The sequence below is a fragment of the Muntiacus reevesi genome, chromosome 1, assembly GCF_963930625.1.
Source record: "Muntiacus reevesi chromosome 1, mMunRee1.1, whole genome shotgun sequence".
In the NCBI taxonomy this organism is placed as follows: Eukaryota; Metazoa; Chordata; class Mammalia; order Artiodactyla; family Cervidae; genus Muntiacus; species Muntiacus reevesi.
In genome coordinates, this window is record NC_089249.1 from 170128338 (window position 1) to 170140962 (window position 12625).

A 12625-nucleotide genomic window follows, 5' to 3' on the forward strand; every position below is an offset into this window, starting at 1 on the left:
TAAGACTCTGGGTTCCTCTGAGCAGGGAGAAAGAAGCCCAGAGGAGGTTCACAAAGAAGTGGGAAACACAAGAAGCCTTGATAAAGTGAAAGAGAAGTATTAGTTTGCATCTATGGCCATGCCACCTGTTTGCAAAAGCTGTTCTCTGCATATTCGATAGTCAACGAGAAGATAATCAACAGCAAATAGGAGCCTGTTGCCCTTCTTGCCATCATTTTACCCCATTTCTCTAATAAGTCTGGATTGCGCTATTGAACAATACCTCACTCCTTTCAATATAGTATTTAGACTTGTCAGATAAAAGATGCGCGAGTCTGAAAGTTTTATTTGCTTATTCCGACATGCAGCGTGGTAACTCCTCCTGACTTATGGGGTCGTCAGCTTGTCTGAAATCAATTCAATGATAAGAAGCAGGTGAGGGAAAAGCAGGCAGTGGGGCAGAGGCATGATGATTCAAGACTCCAGGTGGGGAGACTTCAGTTCCCACCCCCTCCAGCTTTAGTGCCACTGAGGAACTCTCCATCTCAGAATTTATCTCCCAATCCTGGGAAAGAGCAGAACAGTGGTAAATATCTGATTAGAGAAAATGCCTAGAAAGCTGCAATTCCATATATTGCAAGTGATAAAACTGTAATTGTTTGTTGACAGTGTACATTAGCTCTCTGCAGCTTGTGTCAATATAGTACTAAGAAACTAGGGTCTAGGAATCTTTAATGGCAGCTCAAAAACATGGAACGAGCTAGGGGAATAAAATCAACACGTTCTGCTCAGTAGGGAGGATGCCATTTCCAGAGACGACTTCAGGGGAGAAGCCGTGGTGAGGTGTGAGACTTCTTCATGAAGCTAAGTGTCGTCAAGTGTCTGGGAAGAGCATCTGAGGCATAATTCTGGTGCATGTGGGTGGGAGGCAAGTTGAAGGTGCTGTGAACTGGGCCCACTTGGCGTTAGAGATAAAGAGGGCCAGCTGAGATGAGGCTTGAGGGTCAGATCCAGACAGAGATCTGACCTCTTTGGGAATATTTTGGTGTTTTAATAGCAGAGTCCTTTGAGAGTAGCAGTCTGGCAACATCATATATGAACATCTGGCGGTGGAGAAGGTGCATGCTCAAGTCTGTGGGAAGCCAATGAACAAGAGAATGGTGGCCTGGAGGCAAGGGGGCTGTGGTTCTTGTGGTCAGCCCATTTCCAGCAAGGACCCAGCCAGGGGTGCAGGTGTGTGTGTTTGCTGGTGGTTTGGGGTGGGCAGGGACAATGTAGGAGTTGGAATGAGCAGGAGGTAGCTGAAGGAAGGATCCCACCGAGGACCAAGTAGCAGGTCAAGGTTCAAGCTAAGTAGACTAGCCAATAAAAATATAATGTGAGCTATGTATCCGATTTTTAAAAAACTTTTAATTTTGCGGTAATTATAGATTCACAGGAAGTTGCAAAGATGATACAGAGATGTTCCATGGACACTTCACCCAGGTTCTCCCAATGGGTACATCTAATGTGTGGGTAGTACAACATCAAAACTGGGAAATAGATGTTAGGGCAATGTGTGTGCGTACTTGTGTGTCATTTTATCATGTGTGGATTCATGTCATCACCAGTGCAATCAAGATGCAGAATTGTTGCCACAAAGATCTCCCTCGCGCTACTCCTTTATAACCTCCCCACTCCCGATCCCTAACCCCTGGCAACCACTCATCCATTTTCCATATCTTTAATGTTGTCATTTCCAAAATGTTATGTTGATATAAATGGAATCATCTGCTACATCATCTTTTGAGATATGCTTTTCTTTTTTCACTAAGCATAATGCCCCAGAGATCCATCCCACTGATATGTATCAATAGTCCATTTGTTTTTATCAGTGGGTAGTATTCCATGGTTTGACAGCATCACTGATTCAATGGACATGAACTTGGGCAAACTCCAGGAGATAGTGAGGGACAGGGAAGCCTGGCGTGCTGCAGTCCATGGGGTCACAAACAGTTGGACATGACTGAGCGACTGAGCAAGTATTCTATGGCATGGATGTACTGCAGTTGGTTTAATTATTCACCTATTATAGGACATTTTGGCGCTTCCCTGGTGGCTCAGATGGTAACGTCTGCCTGCAGTGAAGAAGACCTGGGTTTGATCCTGGGTTGGGAAGATTCTCTGGAGAAGGAAATGGCAACCCACTCCAGTATTCTTGCCTGGAAAATCCCATGGATGGAAGAGCCTGGCAGACTACAGTCCATGGGGTTGCAGAGTTGGACACAACTGAATTACTTCACTTTCACTTTATGGGACATTTTTGGTTGTTTTCAGTTGGGGGCTATCACAAACAAACAAGCAAAGCTGCTCTAGATAATCATATGCAGGTTTTCATGTGGATACCAGTTTTCATTTCTCTGGGATAAATGCCCAGGATTGTAATTGCTGACTTGTATGACTAGTATATGTGTAATATTTTTAAAACAGAAATTGTCTATTTTCCAGAATATTAGCACCATTTTACATTCTATCAGCAATGTATGAAAGATTCAGTTGCTCTGCATCATTGTTAACCTTTGCTGTTGTCACTGTTCTTATTTTTACCTGTTCTAATGGTGTATAGTAATATCTCATCAGAGTCTTAATTTCCCTTTCCCTTATGGCTAATGATGTTGAACATTTTTCATGTGCTTATTTCCCATCCATGTGTCCTCTCTTAGTGAAATGTCTTTTCATGTCTTTTGCCAATTTTCCATTTGGATTGTTAGATCCTTGCCTGGTTCTTAGTCTTAGGAGAAAAACGTTCAGTCTTTCACCATTAACTGTGATGTTAGCTATAGGATTTTTGGATATGCTCTTTATCAAGTCAGAAAATTTCCTTCTATCCTTAGTTTTATGAAAGTTTTTCTTTTAATTTTATATTGGAGAGATTATGCCAAAACCTTTGACTGTGTGGATCACCACAAACTGTGGAAAATTCTTAGAGATGGGAATACCAGACCACCTGACCTGCCTCTTGAGAAACCTGCATGCAGGTCAGGAAGAAAGAGTTAGAACTGGACATGGAACAACAGACTGGTTCCAAATAGGGAAAGAAGTACATAAAGGCTGTATATTGTCACCCTGCTTATTTAACCTATATGCAGAATACATCATGAGAAACACTGGGCTGGATGAAGCACAAGCTGGTATCAAGATTGGCAGGAGAAATATCAACAATCTCAGATATGCAGATGACACCACTCTTATGGCAGAAAGTGAAGAAGAACTAAGGAGCCTCTTGATGAAAGTGAAAGAGGAGAGTGAAAAAGTTGGGTTAAAGCTCAACATTCAGAAAACTAAGATCATGGCATCCAGTCCCATTATTTCATGGCAAATAGATGGGGAAACAGTGGAAACAGTGACAGACTTTATTTTGGGGGGCTCCAAAATCACTGCAGATGGTGATTGCAGCCATGAAATTAAAAGATGCTTGCTCCTTGGAACAAAAGTTATGACCAACCTAGACAGCATATTAAAAAGCAGAGACATTACTTTGACTACAAAGGTCCATCTAGTCAAGGCTATGGTTTTTCCAGTGGTCATGTATGGATGTGAGAGTTGAACCATAAAGAAAGCTGAATGCCAAAGAATTGATGCTTTTGAACTGTGGTGTTGCAGAAGACTCTTGAGAGTCCCTTGTACTGCAAGGAGAGCAAACCAGTCCATCATAAAAGAAATCAGTCCTGAATATTCAGTGGAAGGACTGATGTTGAAGCTGAAACTCCAATACTTTGGCCACCTGATGTGAAGAACTGACTCATTTGAAGAGACCCTGATGCTGGGAATTATTGAAGGCAGGAGAAGAAGGGGACAACAGAGGATGAGATGGTTGGATGGCATCAACTCAATGGATGTGAGTTTGAGTAAACTCCGGGAGTTGGTGATGGACAGGGAGGCCTGGTGTGCTGCAGTCCATGGGGTCACAAGGAGTTGGACACGACTGAGCGACTGAACTGAACTGAACTGAATAGTGATTCCCAGTGTTGTATTAGTTTCAAGTGTACAGAGAGTGACTTAGTTATACAGACTTATGTATGTATACTTATGTATCTGGGGGCTTCCGTTATGGCTCAGTGGTAAAGAATCTGTCTGCAGTGCAGGAGACCTGGGTTCAATCATTGGGTTGAGAAGATCCCCTGGAGAAGGAAATGGCCACTCACTCCAGTATTCTTGTCTACAAAATCCCATGGACAGCGGTGCCTAGTAGGCTATAGTCCAGGTGATCTCAAAAGTCCAAGACCACTTAGTGACTAAACCACCACCACCATTGATGTATCTATTCTTTTTCATATTCTTTTCCCATATAGGTTATTACAGAGCATCGAGTGGAGTTCTGTGTGCTATACACTAGGTCCTTGTTGATTATCTATTTTACATATAGTGGTATATATATGTTAACCCCAACCTCCGAATTTATACCTTCTCCCCTTGACAACCACACGACTGCCCTCTAAGTCTGTGAGTCTGTAAAAGACTTTTTAAAACTATGGATGAGTGTTGAATTTTGCCAAGTGCCTTCTCTTCATTGTTGATATGATCATGTAATTTTTCTACTTTTGGCCTCTTAATATAGTGAATTGCATTGATTTTCAGAAATTGAACCAGCCTTATGTCCTTGGAATTAAACCCCACTTGGTTATGGTGTATAATTATTTTGTGTGTTGCTGAATTCTCTTTGCTAATATTTTGTTAGGGCATTTTGTGTTTATATTCTGCGGGATATTAGCCTTTAGCCTTCTTTGTGCTACCTTTGATTTTGGTATCAGGGTAATATTTGCCTCTGAAAATGAGTTTGGAAGTGCTCCTTCTTCCTCTTTTATGGAAGACATTGTATAGAATTGGTGTAAGTTCTTTATGAATTTGGTAGAATTCTCTATTGAAACCTTCTGGGTCTGGGTGTTTCCTTTGGGGGAATTTTTAAATGACTAATTCAATTTCCTTTACAGCCATAGGGCTATTCAAATGATTTATTTCATGTTGAAAAGTTGTGGTAGTTTGTGCTTTCCAAGGAACTGGTCCATTTCATCCAATTTGTCAAAATGTATGTGTGTAATTTGTGGTATCTTCTTATTATCATTTTGATAACCATAGGCTCTGTTTTCCTCAACCTTTGGCAATGTGAGAGATGAAAAATGAGTCTTTTGGATTGAGTTTTCTTATTTTTTATATTATTTAGGTGGAGCATCTTTCTGTCTCTGTGTATATTCTTTGCTCTTTCCTTCCTTCCCTGTTTCTTTTTCATATTGATTTGTTAGTATTCTTTATAGATTATGAATAATAAACCAATTCCTGTCATATATATTATATGCAGTCTTCCAAATTTACACTTTTTATCTTTTTTTTAGTTTGTTTTTTTTTTTCTCCATGTGCATGCTTTGAATTTTAATATAATTAAATCAATCAGTATTTTCCTTTAAGGCATGTGAGGTTTCATGCTGTGTCCATCAGTATTCAATCAATTTCAAGAGATAGAACCCAAATCAAACTAACTTAAACAAAAAAAGAAGAAGAAAGAAAAAGGAAAAGAAAAGGAAGAAATAAAGAATGTTGGTTCATACAGAAGTGGGTCATTCTGCATGGCTGCGTGAAGGGTCTCCACGATGCATCATCAGGACCATGTCCCCTTCTCACTGTTCAGCTTTGTCTGCATGTATACGAGACATCATTTTCTCCACAGCAGAGAGTGTCCGTGTAATGATACAAAGGACTGATGAGAGTCTTGAGCTTAGGATTAGATGAGAGTCTAATGATTTAGAACCCCCAGATAAAAGACCCGTGAAGTCTGTATATCTCATCCCAGGGAAGGACTCAGAACAACTCTGCTTGGGTTAGGTGCCCTCCTCCTTCTTCCCTGTGCCTTGAACCACTCCGTAAAGATGAAGGATGTGCCGTGATTGGTCATTTGCCCAGTTCTGTGGCTAGTGAGTGGGTAGGGTACCTGTCAGAACCCCGTGCGGTGACAGCTCTCTAAAAGAATGATGGGTGGGTAGAAGCCAGAGGAGTTCTCTAACCATACTCAGAAAGACCTTCCGCAGTAAGTAGATTAAGCAATTGTTTGTTTTCTTCTAAAGTGTATGTTTTCATTATGTGACATGAATTTTTTGCCCTTGTGAGAAAATGGGGGCGATAGAGACAGAAAGACAGGGGCAGGGATGGGAGAGAATATGGGGTGATGGAGAGATTCTTTGCTGGGTGTTTGTATACCTGAAAAGAAGATGACCTTGAAACATATTTGGTCTCCCATTTTAGTTTGATGACTTTGCCTTCTCTTTTCCTTCAATTTATTCTGTGTTAACCTGAATCCTGTAAGATTGGGATAGTGGGAAAGACAAGGGCTTCACCTTGCACAGGGATTTTCATGGTGGGTGTTACCAACGTCTGATTTAATTTGGTTGAACCCAGTACCCATGCCTTTCAGGGAACACCTGGGTGTCCAGATATTATAGCAATGGGAGGAACAGAAGTGAACCAGGAGGCACCACAGATATCCCTTACTACTTGAAAATGGAGACAAGGCTACACCTTGAATTCCTCCCTGAGCCCTTCTGGGTGTGCAGATGAGCCTCAGATAGGGAATAAAAGACAAAGGTGGACAGGAGCCTGGCCACCCCACCACCATCTTTGTGCACAAACTCATCACCTGTGGGGGTCAACCTGTATGGATGCCTGGAAGCAGACTTCTTTCCTAAAATATGTCCCCAGGTGTTCAGTGAAGGCTTCATTGTTTTATCTTTTTAACGTTAGAAGAATCTTTCAAAGATGACTCTCTTGTGCTGAAAGCATGTTATTTCAGATTCAACAATTCCTTTCGTTTCACCCCTGTTCCTTTTTCTTCACTTAACTAGCAGGAAAAAAATTTACGCATTTTAATTTTAAAAGCATGTGCAATATAATCCCATTTGTATGAAGTTATTTCATTGACTATTATCTGAACTACTGATCCTTGCATCTCTTTGTATGTCAACTGTCAAGAATGATTATTTCTAGATTGCATTGGGTTTTTAATTTTTGCTTTCATCTTTTAAAAATAATAAGTACTTATCATTTCTATAAAAGCAGTAGACCTGTTCCTTTTAAATGATAAAATCTATGATAAGAAGGATCCACTTTCTGCTACTTAGAGTTGGATATATTTTCCTCTGTATGTGAATAAATAAATACTGTCTGTTGGCGATCATTCATTGTAAACTTGTGGCAAAGTCTACCCAGAGCCTCTAAGGACCCCAGCCAGAAAGGGAAGAGTCAGTGTTACCGAAGCAAACTTGGGTCTGGTGCCCGTGTGTGGTAATGTCATTGACAACAGGTTGTTCTTATTACACCAAACAAGGAGCTCAGGTAACTAGTGCTTAAAAAGCCCAAAATCCCCGAAGACTTTCAGGAAAAGGTTTTTAAAAACAGGGTGATGGAGGGGGGTTGTGAGTAAATGATCAGTGAACATTCTTCTGGTTGGTTGGTGGTGAGGTAATTGGGACTCAGCATCATCAAGCTTCTGTTTCCAATCAGTCTGGGGATCTATGTGCTGTAGGCTGCATACAGTTAGCTTCTTCCATCTGGCGGGCATTTCAGTATCTGCAAAAGAGCTCAAAGGACATGGCTCAGAATATTATCTATAGCCCTTGAGGAGGAACTAAAGGTCCTTGACTTTGTTTAATGGCTAAACTTTTATTATTTTGTCTTGCTTGACGGTTTTCCTTTCTTTCTGCATTTTCTCACTTCTCTAACTAAATTTACCCTTTGGAACTTTGGGAAAGCCTAGAAGGCTACAGTTTATCTACAGATGAGATGCAGGGGGAGGATATGGGTGGAGGGAGTCTGTTCTAGGAAGGCCGCATAGGATCCTGGTTGGGTACATCAGGAGAGGAAACTGGAGGAGGAAAAAGAGAAGAGCCATAAACGAGGCAGACCTCCAGATTAGGGGTAGCCCATGGCTTGGGAGAGTAGGCCCCCATATTTCTGTGACTGGTCTCCATCCCTTCTGCTGGAATTGCTTTATCTTGGAACACCTTGCATGTGCCTGGTGTTCAGCCTCTTTCATATCCTTCCCTGTGCCTAGATCAGCATCATGCCTCCAGCATGTGCTCAGTAAATGCATCAGGGATGTGCAGTTCCCAGGAGGTTCGTCCTCCCTCCAGCTCACCTCTTTGTCTTTCAGGCTCACAGGCTTTCAGCTGCCAGCCACCATCGTCAGCGCGGCCACCACCCTCTCTCTGCGCCTCATCAGTGACTACGCGGTCAGCGCACAGGGATTCCACGCCAGCTACGAGGGTAGGTGTCCCGGCCTGGGCTGCAGGAGCCTGGGCTGCGAGGTTCAAATAGCCACCGGCAGGGCTGCGAGTTCTCAGCTGCCGAGAAGGGCTGCTTCAGATTCAAAGCTTGTGCCTGCCCTGAGGAGGCTGCTTGCTAACCAGTAACTCAGTTACTTAAATTGCTCCTGCCGTGTTTCTAGGAAGCTGAGACTTGAAATCAGACCTGAGCTGCAATCGTTTATCTTCAGGGTCTGGTAACATCTGCTCTCCCCCCTTAACTGGATTTTCTTGTGTTTCTGTTTTTTTAAATTCTGTTTTCTCTTGGGCTTCACTGTATTACCAAGTGCCTTGACTTGGTTTTGGAAATAAGGGAGATATAAACCCTAAGTAGAAGACATAAAAAAAGTAGCTTAAATTTTTTTTTTTTTTTTTTTGCTCACTATGGTGACTGCAAAGAGTCAGCTTTATATCATTCAGAGAAGAACAATCAATTTTTCCTTAATAGCAGAGATTAGGGTTTCTTGGTTTGAGTTATGCAAATAATTTCCATTTCTCTCAGCCTGTTTAACTATGGTGTTAGCATTCAAATTAACACTAATATCCTCAGATTATACACTATTATTATTATTAACTTTATTATATTAGTTCAGAAGGTGGTACATCGAGATCGCTGTCATTTCCCTGGGAAATTTACATCTCATTAATAGGTAATTATGCTGCTCTTGGCTAAGACCCACACTGCTATTTTGTGTTGAGATCATTAATAGGCATATTTTAAGACTGTTAATGGTAATTAATAATAGTAATGACATAACACCCTAGTAAAGCATGCCAGTTATGCTAAGGTTTTCTTCCTCTTGCCTCTAAGAACTTAATAAGTGATGCTTTCTTGAACGGAATTATAGGAATATAGAAATAGATACTACCTTTGTCTTGGCTAGGAACACACGACAGAAATATCTCCCTTGGCAAAATTCACCCCTGTTGGTATTGGGTGAAGGGGATACAGTTTGGTGCTTTAATCTAAGTGATTTAGGGCTCCTGAGAAGGAACCTGAGGAGGGGTATGAGTTATTTTTAACTAACAATACTAAGAAGGCTCCAGAGAAAGTTTCATATGCCTTTAACTGAGGGTTTCTGACATAACTCCAGATAGCTTTAACTGAGAGCTTCTGAAAAGACCTACCTGTCTTTAAAGTGAAGTCTCCTGGAATATCCCAATTTCTTTAAAACAAACACTCGGTTCCTTTCCAAAGCAAGACTGTGATCTTGGTCATCCTGGTTGTGTCCTCAGCCTGATCCTTTGGCTGTTAACCCAAGCAAAGTCTTTGTGAGTCTGTTATAACCTCTTGATGAAGAGAGGCCTCTTCAGAAGCTTCTTCCACAATCTTTCAGCTATGGGGAGACGGGCGGTGCCTGGGGATGGTGCAGGGAATGAGTCATGGACACTAGAGCTGGTGGCTGCAGAGATCCCCAGAGGGGCTGACGCACAGGGGGACCTTGTGCAGGGTGTCCTCCATTAGCAGCGTTTGTGGATATACGTCTGACGCCTGGACTTCCATGAGGTTTTAGGAAAAAAGTGTCCTATTGACCCCTGACCATACTACCTGCTCTGGGAAACAAAGCCAAGTGCTTCTCCATCAGCCAAGAGCAGAGCTGAAGGTACATTCCCAGAGCCCTTTAAAATCAGAGGTTCTTGCCAGGAATTCATGGGAAGGTCTACAGGGGCATCAAAGGTGTGAAAACCCCTTATAATTAGATGTGGCCACATTCTGAAAATATAAGGGTATGTGCATTTTTTTTTTCTTGAAAGTGTTCAGAAGAGGGATCAATAAATTATGGCCCACCTGGCTAAATCTGGCTTCTGACTTGTCTTTGTAAATAAAGTTTTATTAGCACACAGCCAAGCCCTGTTGCTGTTGTTGTCTATGACTGTCTGTATGCACTACAGCTCCAAATTTGAGTTATTGCCACAAAGACAGCATGGCTTGTGAAACTGAAAATATTTATACTCTGGCCCTTTACAGAAAATGTTTGATGACCCCTGGTCTAGAGCTGTGCTATCCTGTACAGTAGCTTTTAACCGCATGCCACTTCCATATTTACATTAATAAAAATTTAATAAAATTTAAAATTCCTTTTCCCAGTTGCACCAGCCTCCTCTCAAGTGTTGGGTAGCCATGCGTGGCTTGTGACTCCCATATTGGACAATACGAGAACGCTTGTATCACTGCAGAGCATGCCTCTAGATTCCTAGACGGGGCGAGCCGGACTTCCATCAGATTCACACAGGGTCTGTGATTCAATGAGATAACACTTTAAGATAAAGTAGAGGCCAGCAGGTCCCTCCTCCCACCTGCCTGGCCTGGTGGGTAGCAGCCCAGACACATGAAGGATCAATGGTGCAGAAGGCAGGGCCTGCCCTATCTCGGCTGCATGATGGTGCTGTGTTACTGTGCTAAGTCGCTTCAGTCATGTCCAACTCTTTGCGACCCCATGGACTGTAGCCCGCCAGGCTCCTCTATCCATGGGGATTCTCCAGGCAAGAATGTTGGAGTGGGTTGCCACGCGCTCCTCCAGGGGATCTTCTCAACCCCAGGATTGAACCCTTATCTCCTGTGGCTCCTGCATTGCAGGCATATTCTTTACCGCTGAGCCAGCAGGGAAGCCCTTGCATAATGATACCAGGTCTCTAAGTCATTGGCGTTGAGAAGACAAAGCTTCCAGGTGAGGGCCGGGCAGACCCTGGACAATGCACACAGGTTGCTGTGGTTGAGTGATTCTCTGCAGTCACCTGGGCGGGGTTTCCGCCAACTCCACGGTCCGTGTGGCTCTGTCTTTGTGCCTGGCAGAGTGACTCGCATGCAGGTGTCTGTGTTAACAGGAGAGGCAAGAACAGGGAAGCTGAGGCTGTGACTTGATCTCACTGATCTGGCTCAGGACTGGACCACGGGGCACTTTGTGCGTCCAGGAGAGTGTGAGTTGCACTGACTTTTCAGATACCCAAAGTGGAGGGCTCAGGAGGGCAGGTGGCAGAAACCAGCAGGGCAGCCACAGCTGCGGATAAACCACATGACGTGTTACATCCACAGCGGCCAGGGGCCCACTCTGTCACTGGACTTCTCAACAAGACATAAGATAACCCCATGTTTAGGGATTTGCTGATTAATACTAGCTGCTTGGCCCTGGAAGTGAGTAACTGGGTGACGCTGGGCAGATTTTTAAACTCTCTGAGCCTCGTTGGAGGGAGAGGGTGATCCAGTGATCCAGAAGACACTGAAGATTTAGCTCTCCGGGGAAGAGGTGAGCCCTCCTTCCCACGCAGAGCCCACCTTAGTCATTTGTGCCAGACAATAGGCAGACAGACAGACTGGCTCTAGAGACCCCCTTACCTCCCCCACATCAGCCCAGGCTGCCCCCAGCCCAGGCAGCCTCCTCCCTTACACTCTTTTGGACATTGCTGGCCCTTTCTAAATGCCATCAGGGCCCCACTCTGTAGCTCCCCTGGCTGACATGCCTGAAAGTCTGCTATCAAAAGCAGTCTCATCCTCCTCCACCCTCCTTGGTAGAGTGAAAAGTATAGATAAGGAACTGAACTGTTGCTAGGGATTTGGGAGAAAGGTGAAGTCAGGTGAAGGGTGTCAGCTCAGAGATGCTGCTGCTCCAAGGAAAAGATCAAAAAGGCCAGTCATCAAAGCCCGAGATGACAGGAGATGCTTGATTCGTAATCCCCAGGGGCAAGAGTGTGGGCTGTGGCCGTGGACAGGAGGGAAGGGGATCAACTTGTGTTAAACGCTGACTGTATGCCAGGCACTTTACATACATTATCTCATTTAATCCCCGAGACAGCCCCGTGGACAGACCTCGCTATCTCCATCTTACAGATGTTGGAGCTGGGAATCAGGAGTTTTGTGTTCAGCTTAAGGCTACTTGATGACCAGGAGTTTTAAAGTAACCTCTCTGGCTCTAAGGACTATGCTCATCTCCTACACTGTACTCCCCACAAAACTCCTGAAGGAAAGCAGAGATGGGTGACTCTCTCTCATGGGCAAGTGGCTTGGAACTAAGTCAGAGGCAGGGTGGACTCAGGAAGCCTGCCTTGGATTCAGCTTCCTGCTGGCTGGCTTGTGTCATCTCAGAGAGGCAATAAGAGATATGCCCAGACTCAGCTAGAGTTTCAGATAAAATACAAGATACCCAATTAATCTGTATTTTGTATTATTCAATTTTTTTAAATTTTGAAAAAAAAATTTTTAGCTTAAGTATATCCCAAGTATTTCATGGGACATACTTTTTTTAAATTGGAGGATAATTGCTTTACAATATTGTGTTAGTTTCTGCCACACATCAACATGAATCAGCCACAGGTATATATGT

The 12625-nt window shown here is 43.3% G+C and overlaps 1 protein-coding gene across 1 annotated transcript in view; it reads left to right on the plus strand.

Moving 5' to 3' along the window:
- CSMD2 (CUB and Sushi multiple domains 2) overlaps positions 1-12625 on the plus strand; it is a 677437-nt gene that overhangs the window by 114642 nt on the left and 550170 nt on the right. Inside the window, exon 3 of the mRNA XM_065930495.1 lies at positions 8156-8268. Within this exon, the coding sequence (XP_065786567.1) occupies positions 8156-8268 (113 nt within the window). The remainder of the gene's footprint in view (positions 1-8155; positions 8269-12625) is intronic.